This window comes from Limanda limanda, chromosome 15, assembly GCF_963576545.1.
Source record: "Limanda limanda chromosome 15, fLimLim1.1, whole genome shotgun sequence".
Taxonomy (NCBI): Eukaryota; Metazoa; Chordata; class Actinopteri; order Pleuronectiformes; family Pleuronectidae; genus Limanda; species Limanda limanda.
In genome coordinates, this window is record NC_083650.1 from 8,586,478 (window position 1) to 8,611,690 (window position 25,213).

At 41.1% G+C, this 25,213-nt stretch overlaps 1 protein-coding gene across 1 annotated transcript in view; it reads left to right on the forward strand.

The window, feature by feature from the left end:
* The first annotated feature begins 5,853 nt into the window (after window positions 1-5,853).
* Window positions 5,854-25,213, forward strand: part of LOC133020646 (VPS10 domain-containing receptor SorCS1-like) — a 46,189-nt gene continuing 26,829 nt past the window's right edge. The window contains exons 1-5 of the mRNA XM_061087287.1: window positions 5,854-6,528; window positions 21,758-21,825; window positions 23,230-23,329; window positions 23,666-23,824; window positions 25,107-25,180. Coding sequence (XP_060943270.1) covers window positions 5,854-6,528; window positions 21,758-21,825; window positions 23,230-23,329; window positions 23,666-23,824; window positions 25,107-25,180 — 1,076 coding nt within the window. The remainder of the gene's footprint in view (window positions 6,529-21,757; window positions 21,826-23,229; window positions 23,330-23,665; window positions 23,825-25,106; window positions 25,181-25,213) is intronic.

Consider the following 25,213-nt stretch of genomic DNA (forward strand, 5'->3'; position numbering starts at 1 on the left):
GAAACAGGAGAAGCTGATACATGGCTTGCTCCCGGGCAAGTTCAATCTCCCAACACTTCACTAGGGTTTGATATGTTTGCTCAAAACGGTTTGCAACGGGTTTCAAGGTGCGTTTTCTCCTGTTTGGTGGGTGTGTCCGAGGTGTCGCCCAATCAGCAGTGAAGTGTATACAAACCATGCAGTGCACATGATAGAGTGAAGTTCTCTACAAATGCAGCAGCTGCTGCTTGGTGTTGGCACCTGTAGATGCTGCTACTCCAGACAGCCAAAGCAGATCAACATCAAACGCATCAACAAAGTATTTAACACATATTTAAACCCATGTCATCTGTCTCTGAGGATTTGTCCACAAGAACGGCAGGAATCAACTTCTCAGCTGCTGTAGTGGGTGCTATAGATAGATAGATAGATAGATAGATAGATAGATAGATAGATAGATAGATAGATAGATAGATAGATAGATAGATAGATAGATAGATAGATAGATAGATAGATAGATAGATAGATAGATAGATAGATAGATAGATAGATAGATAGATAGATAGATAGATAGATAGATAGATAGATAGATAGATAGATAGATAGATAGATAGATAGATAGATAGATAGATAGATAGATAGATAGATAGATAGATAGATAGATAGATAGATAGATAGATAGATAGATAGATAGATAGATAGATAGATAGATAGATAGATAGATAGATAGATAGATAGATAGATAGATAGATAGATAGATAGATAGATAGATGGATAGAGACCACCTCCTAAACAATCTGCTGTATTTATTCCCAAGTACTATGTGTGGGCCTGCTTGCTCTATATTCAAACAATAAACAGTTGTCTTTGTATAAACTGTTATTGTGGTATAAATACACACGAGTAGTTAAAAGCAGTGCAACGGTAAACAAGATCAGGAAGAATAACTATATCACAAGAAATGTGAATCTCGGTTAAATTCTTATTCTAAGCTGCTGTGGTCTCATTAGTTGCTTCAAAGTATAAGATAAAGCTCCACATAAAAACCATTTCAAATTAATTTCCAATCAAACTACACAAACCGGTTTATTATAAAAGCTCAGAAAAAACAAGATTCAAATTTTAATCATGAATAGAAAAACAAACTCTGACCTGCATGGTGCTCGTGCCACAGTTTAATTTCCTTAAATTATGTGCTCAGACCTATGACACAAATTTCAAGTTTAGTTTATGCAATGCAATAATTTTTAAATCAGAGCGATTCCATGCTTGCTCAAAACATTAACCTCTTAACATTTCCTCACGTTGTGTGAATAAATGTGGATTAATGTAACTTTGTGTTCATATTAAGCTGCTGTTGATGTTCTGAGCGGCACTGAAGGTTAAGTAAAGCATTAGGAAGAATGGAGATTTACATAAGGGCGGAGAAGTCTTTCAATGGGGAAACTCACCTCACTTATCACTTCTCTATGCTGAATTAATTATGCTTTTCAATCAAACCTTGTATGATAGCGTGAATTGAAGATACTGTATAATTAAATAAATGAAGTAGAATGTTTTCATGGGGTATATTTCTCTATATATTAAGATTAATATGTATATTTTTTGCAAATGTCAGAGTAGCATATTGTTATTTCACTTCAGATTGTATTACATATGTTAAAGGTAGCTAAAGGATTTCACTGGGGTCAGGGAATTTAACCTGCATTACATCTCATCATATCTCTAGATAACGTCATTGAAATCATCATTTGAGAAGGAGATTTCCCTCCAGGTGCCCCAGAGGTGTGTTCAGCACTAATTGAAGTGGATGTCTCAGGTGTCCATCATTAAATTGAGCTACTGCTTCCCTCAGCACGACTATTTATGTAACGCGTCTGCAAGAGCCAAATTGCAAAAACCTCCACATTTTCTGTTTCATTTTTTTTTAAGAGTAAGGATAGGTACGAGTTATTTTTGCACGCTGGAATAAAAGTAGAAACCATTTCTGCAGCTTTTGTCATACACACATATTGCTGCTTATACTCGCGACCAAGCTGCACTGAAGGCAGATGTTAGCTTTTTTAGGAGGAGCTGAAGTGTTACACAATGTGCTATGCATGACTAATGTCTGCAGTGTCTTTTGGTCCTTTTTAAAATGTTATGAGGACCGCAGCAATCAGGGTGGTTGTGAAAGTGAACCAGACATCGATGTGGAAAAAAGGTCTAAAAAAAATAGGGGCTGGGATAAGAGCTACACTGTCCTCCTTTTCTTCTACCACTGAGTTCAATTTAATTAAAAGCAGCGAATAATCCTCCAACATGGATCTCTGTTGTCTCGCTCCTTTGTGTGCTTGTCACACTGCTGCTCACAAGGTCCCATCATAGGAGTATGAGCTCAGGGAGCATGGCACAGTTTGTATTCAGTCTGTGTGACAGGCGGGAAAGCAGCAATCTTGTCTGTCGAAAGACAATAATTCCACTCAGCGGCCATGTTCTGCACCCAAATGTGTTGTAAGATATCCGTGCTAAAATCTGGCACAGATCAAAATGAAACACACACACGCACACACACACACACACACACACACACACACACACACTCACACACACACACACACACACACACACACACACACACACACACACACACACACACACACACACACACGCACACACACGCACACACACACACACACACAAACACTTAACTCCTACCAAAGTCTGCTGAATTTCATTTGGCAATAGCGTACCTATTTTTTATTTTAACACGTGATTTGAAAACTCAGCATTTTTGAAATTTTTTGAAAATAAATTTCAGAAAGGAAAAACAAAAATTTGCACAAATGCTCAAAATCTAGACGGGTGCTGAGAGCACATACCTATGCCAAGGCTAATGCCCTCTCTCACCATGTCAAAGCAGTATGTTCCATTAATTATAATTATTATCATGTACGTGCACATGTTTACCCCCGCTACCACCAGATTGAATTAATCCAAAGGAAAGGCTGCAGAGAAAGTATTACAAAAATTCCGGGGTCTACCAAATTAAATTAAATTTCCATCTGCAGCTAAATGTAATGCGTTCTTGCCTGACCGGTATCGTAGGCCCATCCTTCCACCCAAACGATGGAATAACATCCTGGGTGGAGGAAATAAGACTTTGATGTTGAACCCATTGATTGAGTAGATGTATAGAGACTCATGAATAGCAGCCAGTCGGAAATGCCCATGGGAGCCTCAGGTGAGGCATGACCCTGGCGGTGGAGGGGCGAAGCTGTGAGAAGCATGAACTGCAGAGACAGCACGGTGAGAGAACACGGCTGAGGCTGTTTGAGTATTCGTCAGTTGAGATAATGTAGAGGGAAGCTTGGACCTTATACCTTGTAGTGGACAAGCGGATATTCAGTTTGATGACGAAGGAAGTCTGGCCAAGAGCTGTCTTTCTACTTGAACCCCCCCTGACCCGAACCTGTTTACACATTGGCTTCAATGAGAAATCTACAATATCTCAACTGGAGTTTCGTCCTGAGTTTCAACGAGTTTCAATCAACTATTTCATCAGTCGATTGAATGAAAATGTATCTGCCACTAGGTGAGGTCATTTTTCGTGCAAGTCCTTCATGATCCTTTTCTTTCATTCAATATCATGAATTCAATATTGCTGCAGTTTTTCTTGATAAAGCAACAGTTTTGACAATTTCACCTTCGTCCCTGGGAATCTGACATTTAAACAATTAGTTGGTTTGGCAAGAAAATAAATCAGAAGATTTGCTGGTTATGAAAGTAATTGTTGCATCCATCTGTGGTAAAATATGTTTCTATCATAGATATAAAAAGACAAATTACCGAACCAGCTCCACACAGCCCGAGCCACTTGTGCACAACCATCCATGTCTAAACTAAGCCGACAGTTCAGACAAAAATCCATTATAATCATTCCACAGTGTCGGTGCAGATGCATCCGTGACAGCAGCGAGTAAAAAATACATGTAAAAAGTTGAATAGGTGCCACACACAGGCTCCACTTCCATGGTCCTCTGCATTGTAATAGTTGGACAGAGCTTTAGGTCTGCATTACAGTCAGGACTCAAGCTTTTTACCCATTGTTCTCCATGATTGAAATTCTCAGTCAGCCATCAATCTGCATTATAGACTGGTTTCCCCTTGTCTGGTGGGGGCTAACTGAAACAGATTGAGACAGCTCTTGCTCACTGCATCACTAATGGCTGCCAATGAAAGACGAGTCTGTGCAGTTGACCCGTATGTGGAACAGGATCACGTCGCAGCTTGGAGCGATGGGGAGGACACAGCTCAATATAAGCAGTCTCTTCAGCATCAGTCACCAGTCAACAGCATCCTCATCCTATTGACGAAATGTTGCCCAGAAACAGAATCTAATCACAGGGTTCGGACAGGCTCTAGTCCTCCTAATGGTTTAGCATTAGCTGACTGGAGCGAAGCCCAAAGTATAGAGAAATATAACAACATATTCAAGGGTGTCTGCAATGCATGGCAGTAATGACTTCTCGATTATTGCCATGCATCTGCATACCCCTCAGTGCCTATAAACAACGGGAAAAACACATAGGATGTTGAAGAATCACTACTCGCTTGCTCAACTCTGTCTGGAATCTCAGCTTTCATTCTTTTTACCAGACAACCTGCATTAACCTGAGAAAAAGGGCACAAAAAACAGGAGCAAAAATTTGAGCAATACGCCTTTTTATCCATTAACCTGTGTTAAATGGATTTTGTACAGCATGCGGCGCGGCCAAAGTAAAACAATTTCCAAGCCTTTTTGCAGGCGGGTCCACAACAGAGTCATTACCTGCATGGCATAATTGACAGTGAAGACAGGACATCCTGTTAATTGATTACCAAGGCCTGCAGTAATGGGAAATGCAAAGGCTCATTGTACCTTCTCTAAAGCCCCCGTCAGGAGCATTTCCTCACAAAGACAAGCAGAGGCCGACCCAATAATGTGTCTGGGCTTCTCTTCTCAGGGGCGCTGACATCTGAAAACCTTTGTTACACTGTTTTAATCAAACGCATATTACCTATATTTCTAATTTGTGCGTTTCTTCGACCTTTCTTTTAACTCAGTAGAGGGAGAGACCTCATCTACAATACAGCCGAGTACACAAAACATTCAGAAAATGCAAATAAAATGAAAAGTTGCAAGATAGCAAAAGCAAGAGCAGGCGTCAAAGCCTTAGGAATGAATACAGTATTTTTAATTTTGAGAAAATGAATCAATTAAAACAAATGAATCGACTGAAACAAAAACAGCTGGAGGTGAAATAAAGTGAGATTAAAAAACTGAAATTGCCCTGAAAGGATAAAAATGAGTTGAGCTTTCAACGATTCTGTGTGCTGTAATAAAAAAAAAACTGTATTCAGCTCAATGAAGAGAGTTGGCAGCTGCAGTGTGACGATGCTGGTCAGATATTGATGTGATCTGCAGAGATTATTTAAAATAGAAGAAAGACCACACGGGGAGAATGTGCATGTGCAGGAAAATAACTAAACTTAAATTAACAGTTGCTAGTGTTAATTAACAGTTCTCACCCCCCCCCCCCCCTCCAGGTTGAGATGTGCATCCCTCTCTCCCCTCTCTTGCAGGATTCAGCCTCCAGCTCCTCCTCTGATGCATCGTTCGCATCAGTACTTTGGAGCACTTGTCCGCGCGCTGCTGCACCTCCTCCTCCTCCTCCTTCTTCTTCTCCTCCTCCTCCTCCTCCTCCTCCTCCTCCTCCTCCTCCTCCTCCTCCTCCTCCTCCTCCTCCTCCTCCTCCTCACAGCGCATTCACGGACTCCACTTTGCCAGGTGATGACGGACACGCGCTCCGGAGTGAGAATGGTGTGTTTTTGAAACAACTGGGGAAATAACGTATGATGGAGACGCGCCTCGGTCCCTGGCTTTTCATCCTTTTCTACGAGTGGATCTGGCTCTTCACCCTAACTTCCATCCTGGGCGGAACCAAGGCGGAGGTGAGGTGCATTCCCTCGTGTCAGCTGCCGCTCGTCGCTGCGTTTCCCCGGGAACTCTCGGCTCTGGATTTGGATCTTTTTGGAGAGGCACCGGTGGAGGAAGTCTCTGGATTTTACGCGCGGTCCCCTGGCGCCAGAGCCACCGCCGCCGCCGCCGGGGAGGAAAAGCACAACGTGGCGGGATTAACCAAGACAGGAGAAAGTTCCAAAGTAGAGGCACTGTCAAGGGGAAATAAAACAAGTTGCACCCAGAACGACGCGTCGTGCCAGCAAGAAAAACTTTCCCACTCGGAAGTGTTTATTGTTCCCTTTCCTGATAACCCGACCGAACAAAGCCCCGGTGATGGAGAGGATGAGGAGCAGGTGGATGTGCCGGTGGATGAGGAGGATGTGCCCGGTTGGAGACGGACCCGGAGGAGCGCAGCAGGGACCTGGTCCGGCTTCAAACCCCAGGGCGAGGACGAGGGTTCGTTTTCGGACCAGGAGGAGTTCCAGCTCACAAGTTCCACCTTTGCACTGAGCGGGGACACGGCTCACAACCAGGCGATGGTGCACTGGTCCGGACAGAACAGCAGCGTAAGTTTTGGAGATGTCCGCCAGGTTTTACGCACGAAGCTGGTTTGACGCAGTGTGGTTATAGGGTTCGCTCACATGTCTTTGGGCGGTTATTTTTAGGGAAATTTAAGCTTAGGGTTTTCACTGTGAATCACACACACTTACACACACACTTTACCCAAAGCCCTTTCTGATTTAATGATTGTTTATGGGGACTTAATGTGTCCCCTTGAGGACCGTAAATACATGTAGATCCCCACAATGTACACGCACACATACGCTTAAATTGTCACACACACACACACACACACACACACACACACACACACACACACATTAAACCCTGAGTGATTTCATGATTTGTTATAGGGACACAGCAAGTCCCCATAAAGACTGTAAACAGACATATGTAAGTCCCTACAAAACACACACACACGCACACACACTCACACACACATTTTTCCCCAAAACCCATCATGATGTAATGAGTTCTTTTGAGGACTTTCTTTTTTCCATATAAGAACTATCAAGATATGTAAGTCTCCACAATACAAGCCCCCCCAAACACCATCTTTGCTAAATTCGCTGATGTGGCAGGTCGCATCTGAAGTTTAAAGAAAAGAAGTCCAAGTAATGTAAATGCAATGTTCTGTGCATAGAGTTTAAAGGGAGTTCTGTCTTCTAGTTCCTCCGTCACTCTCTTCCTCTCAAGTCACTCGCTGATATGCACTCACTGAAAGGCACATTGTGCTTTGGCAGTTGGCTATAGGCAAACATCAGATAATAAATTAGATCAATAAAAGCCACTGATTTTCCTGCAGGAGCATGAAAGACGGTATAAAAGGTTTGGTATATGCTGCAGCTCAGTGACGCACTGAGCTCTCAGATGTTAAAGTTAAGCAGACGTTATATGTACAGGATCATCCAGCAGGTGGAAAAATAATAATATAATAAAATACTGGATACTGTGTATGCACGGAGAGAGAATAAATTCCCAATGACGAGGTGAAATCCAACAGAAATATTTTTCTAAAGCTGTTGCATAAAAAGACCTAACCCAGCTCGTCCTCCTTGTATCTAGGGGATTGACGGTCCACGGTAGGAGAACATCAAAAATGAAAACGTCCCATGTCTTTGGTTTTGAACTCACAGCAACCCACACTGGAGGATGTGAGTGAACGTGAAGGCACTTAAAACAACAGGGAGTCTGCCATGCAAGCTCATCCATTAAGTGCTCTATGTACAAGCAATGGGACTTTAAAATCAATCCGAAAAGATACTTGGAACCATGTCAACATTGAGATAAAAAACACACTTACACGCTACCTTGTTTTTATTGTTTTGGTCAGGAGTCAAGCAGCAGAATTTATATTTTTTGTAAACCCCAAATAGACATTTCAGTGAGACCAATGAGACGTGTCGTTGTCTGTCCTACTTGAGATGTAAGCATGAATTATTTTGGCTGTTGGTTGAAATTTGCTCCCTGGCAATATTTTTATATATAGCAGCTCTGGTTGTCTTTTGCTTGATCTCAGGAGCCACAGATCTGCTTGCACAGCGAATCTTTTTGTCCTTGTGGCCGAGCAGTTGTATTTAGTCTTTTAGGGCTGCAACAAACAGTAACTTTCATTATTGATTCATCTGCTGATTGTTTTGCTTTTTGTTTTGGATGTACAAGTTAAATGAAATTGGAGCATATCACTGTCATATGTTCTGTGTTCAATCTGTGCACAAAGAGAAGTCGTGGGGTTATGACGCAGTTGAATGCTGGGACTGATTATTGGCTTTCTTACCTGTTTCCCCCCTGTTTCATTATGCTAAGCTATATGCTAATCCCCTGCTAGATTTAGCTTAATATTTAGCATACTCTCGTGACAGTGGTATCCATCTTCTATTCATTTAGCTTTTTTTAGCATTTTTACCCATATTAAACTATTGGACCCACAAAATCAAAATGTTCCTACAAATTTCTACTTCTTCACACTGTACAACAATGACGTCACCATATCCATGGTGCGGTGCCGCCATCTTTCACCTTTGACGTCATTTGGAACCAGAGTGTGCGCAGTAGTGACTGTGGAGTGCAGAGCTGTGTCATCAGAATCCCACTGATTCTTGCTCTTGACCAATTCTGAGTAGGTCTCAGCTGTCAATCGTCATGTTTTACCTGTTTTCATAGCATTTAATTTGTAATTAATACCAAACTCACTGGACAATAATAAGCACTGGACATACACCAGTGTGAATACAACGACCTAAAATGAATGGTCATTTTTGGGTTAAATTGATCTAATATGGACATGGATTTTTTTCAGTTTGGTCCATGTCCCATTCATTAACATGGAGTGGGCAGGGATAATGAGCTTTACTTCAGCCGGCTACCAGGGGGCGATCAAAGTGATTTGGTTTCACTTTTGGGGAGCTGTCATGTCATCCAACTTTATATGCAGTTAATTAGTTGGGGGCTCTCCACAATCTCAGAGTTATCATCCCTCTGTGGCAAATTAAACTTGTCTAACTTTTATCGCAAACGTGATAACTTCATCATGAATGGACAAAAGTCATCATGTGACCCATGCAGTTGGAGGACAATATGACTGGTTTAATGTATGATATAAAGTACACAGCTTGCCTTGACTTTAGATAGAATCATAATAATATAACTTTAGGGTTGTATCATGGTTTCGGGCTTTGTTTAAGAATCGTTGGACTCCTATCCTAAACTGTAAGAGTGGTAGTATCCTGTGGTTTGTGTGTAAGGATCAGCAAGTCATACAGCACTAATACAAGTTGTGTTTCTAATCAGTAACAGCCAGCATTGTAAACCTGAGGTTCAGATATTTGTTTTAGATTCAAGTCATTTCTACCAGGCTGATGGCAGCGTCTCATCTGGCCCACACATGTCGCGTGTGTTCCCACTTCTGCGCCATACCACACCCTAAGTCCCTGTGTAGGTGCAGGAAGAATCTAAAGGTTGAACACAACCAGCCATCAGTAGGCGGCCCTGTCACACAGGATGAGATCTTTTTGTAAGGTATATTAATTGGACTAGAGCTCTGAAGAGAGAAGAAAAGGTTTGAGGGCTGGTGAATTCTTGCATTGTTCACATATACGTCATATCTCCTCTGGCTTGTTACTGTGACTCAGTTTGTGGAGGAAAGTGCTGCTCCGGCTTGACACTTCAGACGGTCGTCCTCACGTGTTGACTTTGAAATACATGCAATCAAAAGTGCGTGCAGCCTCCTGCAATGTGTTTGTTGCAGTTTCTGAAGCCTGACAGTTGCTTTAAAGTAACACACCTGCAGGTTTGTTATACACACAGCCTTTGAAACATACTCATTAAGGCTGATATTGGCTTGTCTAAATATTTAGTCCAGTTTTAGATTTATTTTAGTCTCTAGCTTGCAGCTGAAATCTAGTTGGTGGATTTTTATACCTCTTTATTCATTTATCTGTCATTTGTCTAATTATCACAGTTTGAAAACTAGTCAGTGTTTCAATCAACACAAAAACAAAGGGAAATGCAAAAGAGCACTCAGACCATGTGCTGCTCCCACTCTCGTTCATCGGGTTATTATCTAGTGAGCTCTCACTGGATGTGAACAATTTAAATGCAGCAATAAGCTGACATGCTTCAAAGATTTCACGACAATGAAAGATATTTTAACAACATTTTTAGAATTTCTCAGTGTATAACCACAACAAGCTTTTAAGCTATTTTTACTAATGCAAAATGGACAAAACTAGCAAAACTAAGTCACGATTAGAGAATAATCACAGCACAAACTAAGGTGCAATAAGAAGAGGCATTTTGGATTCAAACAGCAAAGATGGCAAAATTAGTTAAAGATGATAACGTTTGCATTTTTTCTTCATGTCAATTTTAATTTATCTTGTTTGTTGTGTTAACTCATGCTACACAATTATTATCAGCCTTTCTGCTTTGCCAAAGTTTGATGTCTGAAACAACACAACAGCATCATCAACAGAGAGATAGTTGATTGCTAAATTCACTTGCTAAATTCACTTTTATTAAATTCTTAATACTAAGGGTTTAGGTATGGCCTCATCCGTACAGTGTCCGCTGGACTCTACAGTGACGGTAAATGCCTTTCAAATTAACAGAAAAATGTTAATTTTATGACATTATTATAGGATTAGACTACACGGGTTACATTTAAATCAGTTCTAATGAATGACGTGTTTTAATTAACTTGAACTTTGTCTTTGGAAGAGATGACTTCCATGTGCTCGAAGGGTTTCATTCAGGTGCTCTAGATTCCTCTCACAGTCCAAAGACATGCAGGTGAAGTGAGGAAGTCAGGATTGCCAGTGGGTGTGAATGTGTTTGTCATTCTGCGTTAGCCCTGCGAGACTGTCAGACTGTCCTGCCCAGGTGCATGCTGGGAGAGGCTGCAGCCCCTTGACCTTGAACACATCTGTCTTATTTGGTTTCAACTTGATCCAGCTGTTTTAAAAGCCCCGTGTATAATGTTGCTTCTATCTATAAATGCCCATAGAATAAACGGCACATACAAGCAGCACAATATTTATGAGATATCGAAGGAAATAGATATTTTACAGAAATTATAGTGTTCAGAAGCCTGAAGTTTGAAGTAGTTTTGTGTCCGAAAACTGAGGCCGTCAATACGAATATCTGACAATTTGTTCCCAATTTTGCTCCACTGACCTTGTGCTACATCCCTACTTCTATGTTTTTATTTGACCATCCCTCTGCTATGGATATCGGGTGGATTTCCCTTTAAAAGCAATTCCACAACTTCCTATGATCCGTATCAGAGGGTAGGAATAAACAACCATTGGTTTAGGTTGGAGGTCTTGCCGGTTGAAGGGTCACATCAAGGCTTCTCAAGACCCTGTGTTTGGAACCTTTGTAGACTTTCTCCATCTCTGGTAAAGAGCTTCTACTATTGGAAAACTATATTTCCCTGCCTTGAGAAACTTCAAGGAGCAGCTGCTCAATCCTCTATCTTTTAGCCAATGAATATTTTTTTTCTTGCTCATGGGCGCTCAAGTCCGTGTTTTGTAGTAGTTTCAGCTCCATCTTCCAGCGGAGGGCCTACTCCTCTTCACAGACCTTGCACTTGATAGCTTGGCATGTAGCTTACTGAGACTCAGTAGATTGTCTCATCTGCCTCTGCAAGCTGGAGATGGGCCAGGTATGCTCTCAGTATTTTCCTCCAAATCTTGGTTGCTTCTCCCTGACTGAACAGCAAGTAAAGGCAAAACTCTACAGGTGAAGTTTTTAGTTTCTAGATACCATAAAGAGGCTTCTTCAGTTCATTACTTACTTTAAAGGTCTGTTCTGCAGGATTTTACATAAATAGATGGATCATTATTATGTGTTTATTTTTGTTTTCTCTCCTCTATAATGTTTTTCTATCAGCTTAGCATGAGCCCATAACCTGGAGCAGGTCCTACTCCACAGAGTCTGACATTTTGCACTGCCATGTATCTATAGTAGCCCAGAATGGACAAACCAAACATCGATGCTATAGAGGCTTCACATTTTTGCATTACCTACGCACTTGCAAGGGGAGGATGCATTGTAAAATTCCATATATTTTTAATATTTTGAAATAGTGTTGTCCCTCAAGGGAAAGAATTGTCCAGTGATACCTGTGATGAAAAGGTGCCGACAACCATCGCAGTAATGCATGTTTCATTAAAATGCAAAGAGTAAGTACTGTGAGATGTACAAGCTGTCGGTGCATCGTCTGTCCATTCAAAGCATCCATCTCCCCCTACACCACTGAAATAATTCAGTTTTATTCAATTATTCATCTACGCTGTCCTGTGAAAAGCGAATGGCTGCCATAGGTTTTAGTAAATGTGCTCGAGAAATCTTCCATTAAAGACAGCACTTCCAAGGACATTTAGGTTTTTCTAATGCCAGTGTCACTTTTCAGAGGGAAACAGAAGAAGATGATCAGTTAAAGATCAAACAGCATGGAGGTTATTTCAGGATGGAGGAAAAGATAAATGTAGCTCGTTTCAAGATGTCATGTCCTAGAATTTCTTTTGATTCTGTCAATGCTAAGTCATTGTTCCGTGCGGCTTAATGGATGATCTGTCAAAACAGTCAGTGTAAAGTTAGCTTTAAAATTAGCTACAACGATTCTGTCAAGGTAAGATGGGAGACTTGTTACTTTGAGGTAAGATAATTAAGAATTGTGAGTGATGTGCAAGGATAACGACTTTCAACAATGTCAAATACAATCTAGGAAATAAAAGTAGCCCGTGGAAATTATTCATAATTAGGGTATACAAAAACAGTTACAGTAAAAGTAAGGCTCGAAATATTCTCCAAAAATAACTTGCCGTGTTTGAAGATCTTGAAAGTTGTGTCTTCTCTCCCTGTGTAACTTGCTGGTTCCTGTTTTGTTATTTATTTGCCAGAGACACCGCTGAACAAGAAGTTCTTAATCACAGCGAGCACAGTACATCTGCCAACAGTATCATCAGCCGCAAGGAAACAACACCCACGCTGGTTGTTATTTATTTGTCATTAAATAAATAATTTACCTTTTAATAATGAAAAATTCATTATCATTATTTTGAGTATAACACTGACATTAACGAAACAACAGTGTAAATGCATATAACTTATCAAGATGATTAAAGTGAGGCCTGGTGGTGCAGTTGTTAGAACTGTTGTTCACAAACAAATTCAATTCATCAATAATCATCAATAAATGCATTAAAAACCAAGTAATTTACCATCCCGAATACACCTGAGCCGAGTTCAAAGCCACATTTATATGAAGTTAATATGACTTTTTACTTTTATTGGCTATCCCTGGTTTGTCTGTAACATGTGTTATTTAACACACGCTTGTTCAAATGTTATCGTTATTAGTAGACATATTCGTAAAATGTCTTTTGTGGTGACACAACTGAAACCTACAGGATAAACACAGAGTAACTTATTAAAAACATTTATCTTGTTAATACAAAGTGTACTATTGTTATTCAAATGAATACAGACGACATTAATCCCAATATAAATGTCATATTGTCCCAGCCTGTAGCCAAAAGAAAATTGGGACCATTACACTAGAAATTGCCTCTTGCCCTATATGGCAGTAATATCCAATTTAGTTGACTGTTAGGTTCATGTTGGAAGTTATTAAACCTGTTCGGTGCTGGCTCTCCATGTTCTACCTTCTCCTGGGTTTGGGACGGATCAATAGTTTAATTCACAGTAGCTCTTCCAGCCTTTTTTATTGTTATATCTTCCCATACCTCCCCCATCCTGATTCTGCCTCCTCAGCATATCATCACAAACACCAGTGTTTTGGCCACTGATTCGTGTAGTTCCCTGCATATTGCTGCGCTGACACGCTCAGACAACCCTGTGGCCGCTGCTGCCGGCATGAAGCTCCCGCTCCCCTCTCTCCTGGGTGGCTGTGATGGACAGGCGGTGGAGGGGGGGGTACTGGTAATGTTTCAAGGAGTGGAGCTCACACATGCTGCTAAAGAAACATAAATAAATTCATGAAATACGTAATGATAGGATTTCTTCCACCGCGATCCAACCTTAGACGACTTAAGGACAAAGAATTTATTTCCCGGGCACATTTGTGAATGTGGCATTGCTTACATTGCATGGATAAACAGGGGCGGAGGGTTTTTAAGGCTCAGCGTGAGGCTCTGCGCAGAAACTACAGGCAGGCTGAGTTTAGCTCTGCCAAGCCACCGAGCCTTCCTGTGGTGAAGTTCTCCTTGAATGACTTGAAATCCTGCGGTGTGTTTTTTTGTGTGTGTGTGTGTTACCCTCCTGGGTTTCCTTTCCTCTGCACCGAGCGCTGTCTAATAGAGCAGAAATTCCATAAAATCAGGGAAAGATTTCATACAGGAGTATTAAAATTTGGCTGGAACAATGTATAATAAGATCTTCCCTTATTTTTTCAGTCGTTGACGTGTGTGTGTTTGCAATTCTTTGTGATCACTGGAATGAGACGTTTTATGCTAGAAAAGCTTTTAGAAAATCCAAAGTTTGATCATCAATAGAATCTCATGACATCTAACAGTAAAATGATCACAGACTTTCAAATATATTTTTGAATTCTCTTCTTCTTGGTGTGTGAATGCAACAGAGTGTGTGCTCAGCAGTCCGTCTCTGACACAGAAACTCTTTTGGCCGTTGCTCGGCTGCCGCCTCATTTAGTGTTTCAGGACACTCTCATTTTACAGTGGGCACCTACATTACTTGTTCACATGAGTTACACCATCTGGCCGCTGCAGGAAGGAGCCTCACATTCAAAACCATAACTTTGATTCACTCACTGAAGTTTCCTCTTTGGATTTATAGTGATGCATTTTGGCAAAAGAAGAGGTTTCAAACACGGCTGGTGAGACTAATAAGACATATGGATGAGAGAAATTCTTCCCCGGAATATTTATCATATCAGCTGTTTCGCTTTATTTATGTCAGAGGAAGTGTAGTTTATTAAAGAGTCCCGAGAGCTTTTAGTTCGTCAACACTCGACCAATCTTTCCCCATCTCGCTCGGCGCTTCCAATTTTTTCCGACAGAGAGCTGAAGAGTTATAAGGCTTTGGAAGAAAAAAAACACATCCTTCCACAGTGGTAAGTTTTGTGGTTGGTTTCTAAGACCTCCCCACTTGCTGTCTAATCTTTCCCTGCATTGATCATCCCCTCTACTCGCGCACTGCTGAAGCTTCCAAGCCCAGCAGGCCGCTGTAGCTCGTAGCTGCTGAACTAGCCCGCGCTTTCATTTGTGGTGAAGAAACAAACGATGTGAGAGTAAAGACGGAGGAATCCGTTTCACTTGACTTATCAACCGAGCTCCTGCTTTCACACAGGGTCATTGTCTCAACATGAGGAGTCCAATAAAGTCAGACACTTGCTGTTTCTGCTTGAGAGCTGTAGCCGGAACATGGAGAATGTGTTTGCCTTCCATTTAGTTTCCTGGTTTGATGTTCACAGATCGATACTAAGTGTCAAGGTAAAACAATGCTGCATCTATCATTTCAAACCTAAAACTTTGTTACTTCAAGAATTTCTTTTCAAACTTAGAACGATGACAGGAAAATGTTTTATTCACATTCCCCCCAAAACTTCAGAGCATTAAATCAGAGTTCACTCCTCCTCATATTTACATACCAGGCTTCATCAGTTCACTAATACTTTATTTTGTGTGATATTGTGAAGTCGCTTCATAATTTATGATTGCAGTGACCTGCTATACATTGGAGAGCCAGCAGCTCTGACTTCAAACAGCCGAGCTTCAGCACAACATCTGGTCTACTAGGAAATGCTGCCTTTGTTAATGAAGTGATATAAATTGATGTGGCAGACAAAAGCCTCTGTGCATTACTTGTCTCACTGAGGTATTGGAGCGCATGCGACGCTGTGCAGTCCCGCAGCCTTTTGTTCCAGTGGAGTGAGTTACTGGGCCATAGACGATGCAATGTAAATAATTCTTATTCTATTCAAAGTGTTAAATGCTGCTGGTTAACGTGTTGGTTTTATCAGGGGAAGATTCAAAGCAGCCCTTGAGGTCCTTGAATTTGATTTCTGAGCTGTTTTCGTTGTACCCTGAAAAGCTGCCACACTGTTAACACCTCTGTGGCTGATGTTCTCACCCTTCTCCTCCCCAATTAGCTCGTCTGTCACCAGTTGCCACTCATTTGAATATCAACATCGCACTGAGAGCTTTATTTTAACATTAATTGCTTGTTCTACACAGCGTGATACCAGTGGATTCGAGGCGTCGCCAAACAACTTCTCAATAGGTGAAAAATTAGCTGCTGTTCCAGGTGCCTGCTTCAAACAAGTTGTACTTAGTCTCTTTAGTGGCTGTGGGTGTGTTTTGGGTCTAACATATAATAAATCAATCATCGCCCATTCCCTCTAAAAACCGGATATGCTTTCACATTTTTGCTACTTATTATTATTATAATCACAGATTAGCCAAATAGTAAGGGAGTACGCTTCTTGGCCAAGGAAATGTTTTCAATTTGTGCACGAGCAGACCATGTGTGTATGTATGTATGTGTGTGTGTGTGTGTGTGTGTGTGTGTGTGTGTGTGTGTGTGTGTGTGTGTGTGTGTGTGTGTGTGTGTGTGTGGTCAAAAGTTCAATTGCTCTCCGCTGTCTCAAGATAGCAATGCGCCAACAATGAGTCCGACCACATTAAGACCAGCACGCCTGTGGGAGCCCAGTGGGGTGCAAGGGCATGTACTATATAAATGGAAGGGAAAGTGACATCTGTGTGTGTCTAAAACAAGCAAAGACCCCTGCGTCATGATTGAAAGTGCGTCAAGATTTGGGGCTCAAGGGGGGGCCGCATATGTGACCTGGCTGTGCAGTTACCCTCCCCCCCGCCGAGCCTAAAATCTTGACAATTAAACCTGCTGTAATAATTTTTCACGTGTGGCAGAACTGCTTGTGTGTGAAAGATGTCTCATAGAAATGAACACATAGTGAATTATCACCAAATTCTGCAGCTCCCCTCATCTCGACAAAGAGTTTTGAAGTTCCAGCTCATCATATTGGTTTTACGGCCCATAACTAATGTTTTGCTTCAGTCTCACCCCTGTAGATGCAGCAGATGCCAGCAAATGCCAGCAGTTTTGTGTGTGTGTGTGTGTGAAAGAAGCTCCTCGGTGTGTGTTACCTGCCCAGCACCAAACAGCAGACGGACACAGGTTGTGACTATCTGGAGAACACGATGGAGCGTTCAGCAGATATTTCCCTCAGGGGTTAGTGGAGCCAAAAGGGGAGGGAGTGTTGAGCCCAGCGAGTCGACTCCGAATGAATGATAATGTTGCTCCATGTTCGCAAGGATGTGTAAATTAGCAGTGGTTTGCTTAAACACTCGGCATATCATATATTTACTGTATGAATTGATAATGTATCAGTGTTGTTTATAGCTCCCTGCACTTCTTCCAATAATTAGCAGAGAAAAATCAGGAAATGTAGATTTAAGGAAAACAAGCTGTGAATAAATTTCCAGCTCTGTTTCTCTGTGGATTTTTTAATTGTCAAAGGGTTAGTTCACCAGAGCAATGAAAAAAAGATCACATTTCTTCAAACATACTGTGGATTATGCACAGATGTTAGTAGTTAGTTTAACAATATGAACGTCTTTTTTCACTTTTAAGTGCAGCTTGAATAAAACTGTTCACGCTGTGTGTGTTAGGATCGTACTCTAACATCTTGTTCACTAACGTCTGTTCAGTAGCGTGGGATGTAGCCACGATAGCGAGGCCCCACCAATACATGTTATTGACCAATCGTGAGTCAGTCTCAGCTGTCAATCATGACATTTCACCCTGTTCTTATAGAATCAATTCAAATGTAGCTTTAAACGTATCTGTAAAATGAACACTTGAGCAGAGATCAATGTGACACAGAACTACTTCAAGTGACAGGGCCATCTTTGAGAACGAAATATTTGATATGTACTTTTGAATTTTTTGTTTGGTCCCTGTCCCAACCATTATCATGGAGGAGGCGGGGTTTATGACCTATACTGCAGCCAGCCACCAGGGGGTGCAGGACATGGTCAGGTACACTGATCTAGATGCATTGTGACACACGGAAATAAAACACAACAATATCATTATGAGTTTGGCTCAAGATTATGGATCCAGACAGTGTGAAACTTGGGTTCTCTTCATATTTAAGATACATTTTTATTTATCCCACACACATATTTGCGTAATATTAAGGGTTTCTATACATCATTGGAGACTTGAGAACACATGTTTTCTCAATGATTTGGTTGAACAGAACCTTTAAATGTGTGTTTCATGTTGCTTTGTTGTTTTCTTTTGTTTTTTGGTAATATGTCATATTGGTCTTTATTATTAATATTCCAGTCAGTCGCCTCTGTAACAATTGCTTTCATGGAATCGTCCATGTGTTTAATTGCTGTGGCTCAATGTGATGACAGTATTATTGATGAGGCAACCTAATTCCAACAGCTGATAAGGCTGGATCAACGGCTGGGAGTGAATTGTAATGCATAGTCTGTCGCTCCTTCCATTTGTTCATCCCTCATGAGCAGAACCCCCCCCCTTTTCTGCTTCGTTGATACGTCTTCCTCACTCGATTCTCCTCTTCATCCAGCACTGTCGTTTTACACCAGTAATCTCTTCACCTTAAGCCGCTCTAAGTCACCATTAAGCCCCCATTCTCTCATACATAATGATCAAACTCATCCCAGTCCATTTACCTCCAAGGTTTAAGATTTACAGAGGATTACAGGTTAAAAAATCAATTTGCTTGCTCTTGGATGTCAAGTAATCCAGTTTGGAGATAAGTTGGTGCTGCCGCGGTCTAATGGGCCCTGCGATACATGGTAGCTGGCAAAAGTGGGACCCTTGTTGAAATTCAAAGGGAGATGTATGCTAATAGATATATCGCATTATTACTTGAGTTATGCTATTATCCTGTGGGTGGTGAAAAGAAGAGCCCTCGGCCTGTGGTTTCAAATCGCAGTTTAATGGCTTTTGTTACATGCTGAACTTCAAACACCTGTTCGGCACAGAAATATCTACAAAATGAATAATGCATGGCCGTATTGACGCGTTTACCGCAGAGCTTCACCTTCACTTTCAACATCCCTCACAGACTCTTTTCCAGCCGGCAATAAGGTGGATGCAAATCACATCTGACTCAAATCCTGGATCCTTACCAAGTAAATGCATAACGTTAATTGCCATACTGAAGGGGGGGTTATATAATTTGTCCTAATTTTCAGACTGCACCGAATTGTTTTATTGTGTATGACAGTGTCCGTGAGGGTATGACTTTTGGAAGGTATAAAGGCCATTTTATTGGAAGACCATAAATCTCCGCATCCCAGTCTGGACACATTCGGCACCGTAGTGATAACAAGCTCTGTGGATTATCTGTGAACTGGGCCTCACATAAAAGGTTTCATACATTCAGCACAAAGTGGGAGCACAGTCCGAGTTCTCTCAGTCAGCTTCTTTTTTAAAAGATGGCGAATAATTAGGAAATAAACCACCACTGTAAAGTTTATATTTATTGCATTTTTTATTTTTTTTGACAGCAAGAGGTTATTTGAAGACTTGTGGTTTCACAGTGTGGTACATGATACAATATTTAATGTGTATGGATGGATCATACAGATAAAGATGTGTTTTATTAAACACAAATTGTAAGATCTCTTTGGGGAAATGGATCTTTACTCAACTTGACTAATTCATAGATACACAGATCATTACTCAGCAGCTGTATGAAATTTTCTTCCTTTTTTTTTTGTTTTTAAGAAAAGATGGAAAACTCTACCTGCTCCAAGCTTTTAATTTTGGAGTTTTTTCCTACTTCTCTGTGCATCGTTAATAGATAATATTTGAATTTTGGACGTTTATCCAAACATAATAAGACGGTTAGAGATGTGTTAACCTTTGAGGAAATGTGATGGGCATTTCCCACCGTTCATTACTTTACAGGCTAAATGAAATCATAATTTACAACCCTATAACATGCTGTATGTAATAAAAAGCTCCTATCATAACTGGAGCCTGACCAATAAACAGTTAGCAGATACTCAGTCAGCCAATAGCATTTCCCAAATACTGCATATTGGTATTTATGTTTGCCGATATAAAATCTATATATAATATTTATAATAAGGTTTATGGTTTAACAGTGTTAGTACATATTAGTATATATATTAAATATATCCGGTGATATATAGGACATTTTTTATTCCTTCATATTGATTTATCTGCATCAGCCACAAACAAATCCATATCGGTCCCTTTCTAATCAACAGGAGTTTCTGGACGTACCTTCAACAAATACAAGGATTTTTCATTAAATTGCATTGGCTGTGGTGACTGTTCATTGGAATTAAAAGACTCAGATAGTGAGTTGCCTGTATTCAGTATGAGGTGCCTGAGGACCAGTGTGTTGTTTTAATGAATCAGAGTGTTCCTGTGTCCTATGTTGTTGTACCTGTGAAATATATCAGTTTAAAAATTCAACTTTCAAAACACCTTGTAATTGTTTGCCAGCCAAATGAGGGAGTGGATTGTACACAAATGACCTGCAGGGGCCTCATGTCTGCACGCAGCATGTGTGTGTGTGTCATAGTTCAGTGTCACTGAAGCAATTATTTTCGATGGCGCGCGGGCAGACTTTTATCTGGCAGATGCGAGGAGGATTGACCGGTTTGATTTGAGCGAAAAGCCTGGACCATGATTTTCTGCTTTTGAAACCCTGCGAGCGAGGTTTCTAAAGAACAAGTTATCCTCTCTTGTTTGTGTGATGAAGTTCTCACTTGTTAACGCAGAATGTTACCCCATACACTCATAAGACTTGATAATTAGAAGATGTGTATACGAACAGCTGAACACAATGCCCAGGCCAGTTTCCCCAGAGGGCCGTATGATCTGCAGGTTTTACGATTGCAGAGTGCAGCCGGCGCACAGCTTTAAAGATTCATCCGAGTGAAGGGTGCAGGGCACGAGGTGAAACAACTGTTTTTGTGTAAGAGTGTTAAAAATTCACATGTAAGATGACTCTTGTCGGAAAAAATCCTTCTTTTGGACCAAAGTTATCGTAACACTTGCACTTCTTCTTATTTCATTGCCTCACATGAAAAACAGGATATGCGAGTAAACAGGATGCAAAAGTATATGTCTCTGATTTAGAGTCTGATATCTGGTCTCCAAAATAAACAGATGCAAAGAGAAATGACCACATCCAGCCGTTCATTAATATCTGGAGTAATTTATAAGACATCTGGAAATCTACAGCGTGTCATGTATATTAAGTAAAAGCCTGTGCATTGTAAACCACACAGGACTACGACACTCTTTACGATCTCTTCAAAGAAGGTGTCCGTGATATTTACGAGCTCTATATTTCTGTGCCTGCATGGAGTGAGTTATTGTGTTGACTTATTTATTAATTTACTCGTAGCTCACCAGTGGAAGCATTTGCCGGTCGTCGACGGAGTCTTAAATATCATTATAGCATACATACGTTAGTGGCGTATCCTGTAAAATATGCACAAGGTTTAGCTTTACGACAAACGTGGGCAGCAGGTTTGACATGAGGCAGAGTTTAGCTTTGGTTTTAATGAAACTGTGTCTGTCAGGGAGTCGACGGCTCGGCTCCTTTTGTTTCTGACACTTCATTGCTGCTGTTTTCTTTATTTTTAACCCGATGACGCACTCCTTCAAAGCCAGTAATCTGTTTGATGTATCTGTTTTTTGTAGGTGATCCTCATGTTGACGAAATACTACGACTTCAACACCGGCAGAGTAACAGAGAGTTCTCTGTGGAGGTAAGATCTCCTGTCTGATTTTAATCTGGGGACGTTGAAGCCTCTGATCCATCTTCATTTCTCAAAACACACACTAAACATTGTTTTTATCAGCTTGTTGACATTTCCTTAATACTCTCTGATTCTGTATTAATGTAAGAAATGTCCCATTTTATGTCTTTGTATGGTAAAAGCTTCTTCATATTGTTGTTATTATTATTATAGTTGTATAGGATAATATTCTGAGCATTTCTTTGTCCATTTCTTTGTCATTAAAGGACAATTTGGTCAAACTAAAGCAAAATCTTAATGGCCTATAGTGCTTTTCTTGTCATATTGACCACTTTAAGCCCTTTTTACTGCACTTTTTCTATCTCACGCCATTCACACATTGATGACACAGTCGTCTGGGGCAAACTCAGGGTGGAGTATTTTGCATCAAACAGGAGGAGCAGGGAATCGAACCAGAAGGCCGATCAATCCACGACCTTCTAGTTAATGGACGACCCACTCTGCCTCCTGAGCCACAGCCGGCCAAATACAACAGTCTTGCAATAAATCTTCCCTTTGTGAACTTTAAAACGTTCAGTTTTTGTTCAATGTTGAAAAGTTGTTCCTATTATTTTGGCCATGTCGATCATCATAGATAGACTCTACAACAGTCAAACCACAAAGTTTGAACAGAAACTCAATACTATGACATGTGTTATTGCAGGATTGTTGTATTAGAACAGAAAACCAAGTGTATAATGTATAGAACTCAAAATATGTCCTTATATGTTATGATAACAATGCTTTATGATCATTTCTGTACTCTATAGAAGTAAGTGCTATGTAAATATATAAATTTGAGAGTTAAAATGGTTATAGTGACTATTTTTTTCACATCCAGCATTTGGTTCTTTGCATCTCCAAACAAAGAGGGAGTAAAAAAAACAATGTCATCGATATACAAGAGTTAAATAAAGACTAAGTGTCGTATAAAGATCGTATGAAAAGATCGAGGAAACTGAATGTGTTTTATACAGTGCAGTATAAAACAGTGCTTTTTTGCTCGCTCCTGAAATGTCACCTGGCAAATAGGACTGATATCCATTTCTTTGACATTAAATGTCATATGAAATAAATTGGGTTTTTTTCAAGTTACATCGCAAAGAAATTATCCCCAAATATCAATAATAATAATAAAAAGAATAATAATAGCTCACTCACTGTCCGTGCATGCCACAAACAAATTCTTGTTTATTCTGATGATTGAAAGTTCTCTCTCCCTGTGGCAGATTGCCTCATGATGTCTGGTTTTGCAATTTTCTGCTTGCCTGATATTCTTAATGATACCATCAGCATCTAAACTAGTCGGTGTTGCTCCATTCTCCTTTACTCTCCAGCACAACCTATTTACTTTATCCCATAATTGAATTTTAGGTCAACTGATTACGGGACCACGTATGAGAAACTTAATGAGAAAGTCGGGCTGAAAACCATCCTGAGCTACTTGTACGTGAGTCCCAACAACAAGAGGAAGGTACGTTTCTGCATTCATGTCATGAAAAGTCCTGTCGGTGTTTGAAATAAATCTGTCAATTACTCTCACTGTGTTGCAGAGACACTGTTTTCAATAGGTAGCTGCAGCCCTGCAGGAATCTGCACCATGGGTCCCTCTCTCTCTCTCTCTCTCTCTCTCTCTCTCTCTCTCTCTCTCTCTCTCTCTCTCTCTCTCTCTCTCTCTCTCTCTCTCTCTCTCTCTCTCTCCCTCTCTCGCTCGAGCGTGTGCATTGCATAAGCACACTTAAGCCCGGTGGACTGGATGCTGTCAAGGTGGCTCGCTGATTCCCCCGTCTCATTTCTCGTCTCGTCTCAGATCATGTTGCTGACTGACCCGGAGGTGGAGAGCAGCCTGCTCATTAGCCTTGACGAGGGGGCGTCCTATCAGAAACACAGCTTAGCCTTTGATATCCTCAGCCTGCTTTTTCACCCCGAGCAGGAAGACTGGATTCTGGCTTACAGCCACGACCAAAAGGTAGAGTGTGTGTGCGTGGCTGTCAGGTGGCGTGAAATAGCTGGAATAAAAACTGAATATGTGACAGATAGAAAAAGAATCTCTGGGTGGAAATAAAGGTTGTTGCATATGGTTTACCTGCTGGTGGTGATGCCTCTGCCCGCTGGGTACCGAGGGCGCTGCCAGGGTGATGATCTGCTGGATTATTCATCACAAGCCTTTCGGGTCACAACACAAATAATATCCCTATAAAATGATACAAAACATGGGTTCCAACCGCGGACAAAAGCTTTCATGCTGATGATGGCGGCTTGGCTCTCATCTCAGGACATGGTCATCACAGGCCGAGACATCTGCCACTTACACCAGGGCTGCAGATGCCAACATTCGAGGCAGCTGATCATCTGCTCCCATAAACAAGTCATGAGCTCTGGCTGTGGAGCCAAACTGTGATTGTGTCCTAGAGAGCACAAGCAATGTCAACAAGTGAGACACACCCAAACAACACAAAGGCCCCCACACACACACAAACACAAACACACACCCTTCATTACTCGGTGTGAGAACCCCGCTGTCTGCCTCACTCAACACCACACACATCACTCGGCCTCCCCGGCCGGCTATTGGAAGACTTGACTTTCCCAGAGAAAAACAGTCAAGGTCTGAGAAGTGAAATAAATGGTGCAGGGAGGAGGATGAAAGCTTTTGTCGAGAGCCAATCAATGGGTCAAAATAAAGACGCCGGAGAGGAGTTTACCTTCAGGTCTCTCTGGATGTCTTTGTAAAGCGAAATTCCATCAGGGTGGTTTTTTTTCTCTCCCACTTGTATCACTGCGAGAATGGAATGAATCTCTGCTTGGTTTCATTTTACATGTATCGATTGTGTGCCGTGTGTCTTATTGAAAGACCAAGCTCTTAGATGAGTGAAAATGATGTTGCTTATCCTTGCAAAGCTCCGAGCTTAAGAAGCCTGCTCCTCCGTCATTATATCAAGATGACAGGCCTTGTGAATGTTTCATACCAGGACCCTGATCTTTGCTATTTTTAATTTGATTTTTTATTCCAGAAACATGGCTTCAGAGCATCTTTGTATTATTTATAGGAGCTGATGCATTTTCACAATGTGCTCCGCAGTGTAATATTCAGAAGAACATTAACACATTGATGCCACACAACCTTGACAGCTCCTTGATAATGAAAGTTGCACATACATCTGGAAATAGTTCTAGTTGGATGATTTGACTCTGAGAATTATTCTTCGTACTGAATCTAATTTGGTTAATGCATTCCTCTCGTTTTTCAGCTCTACGTCTCTGTTGAGTTTGGCAGGAAGTGGCAGCTCGTGCACGACGGCGTCGTCCCCAACAGATTCTACTGGTGAGATCCACGAGCATTTGTACCATGTTTTTC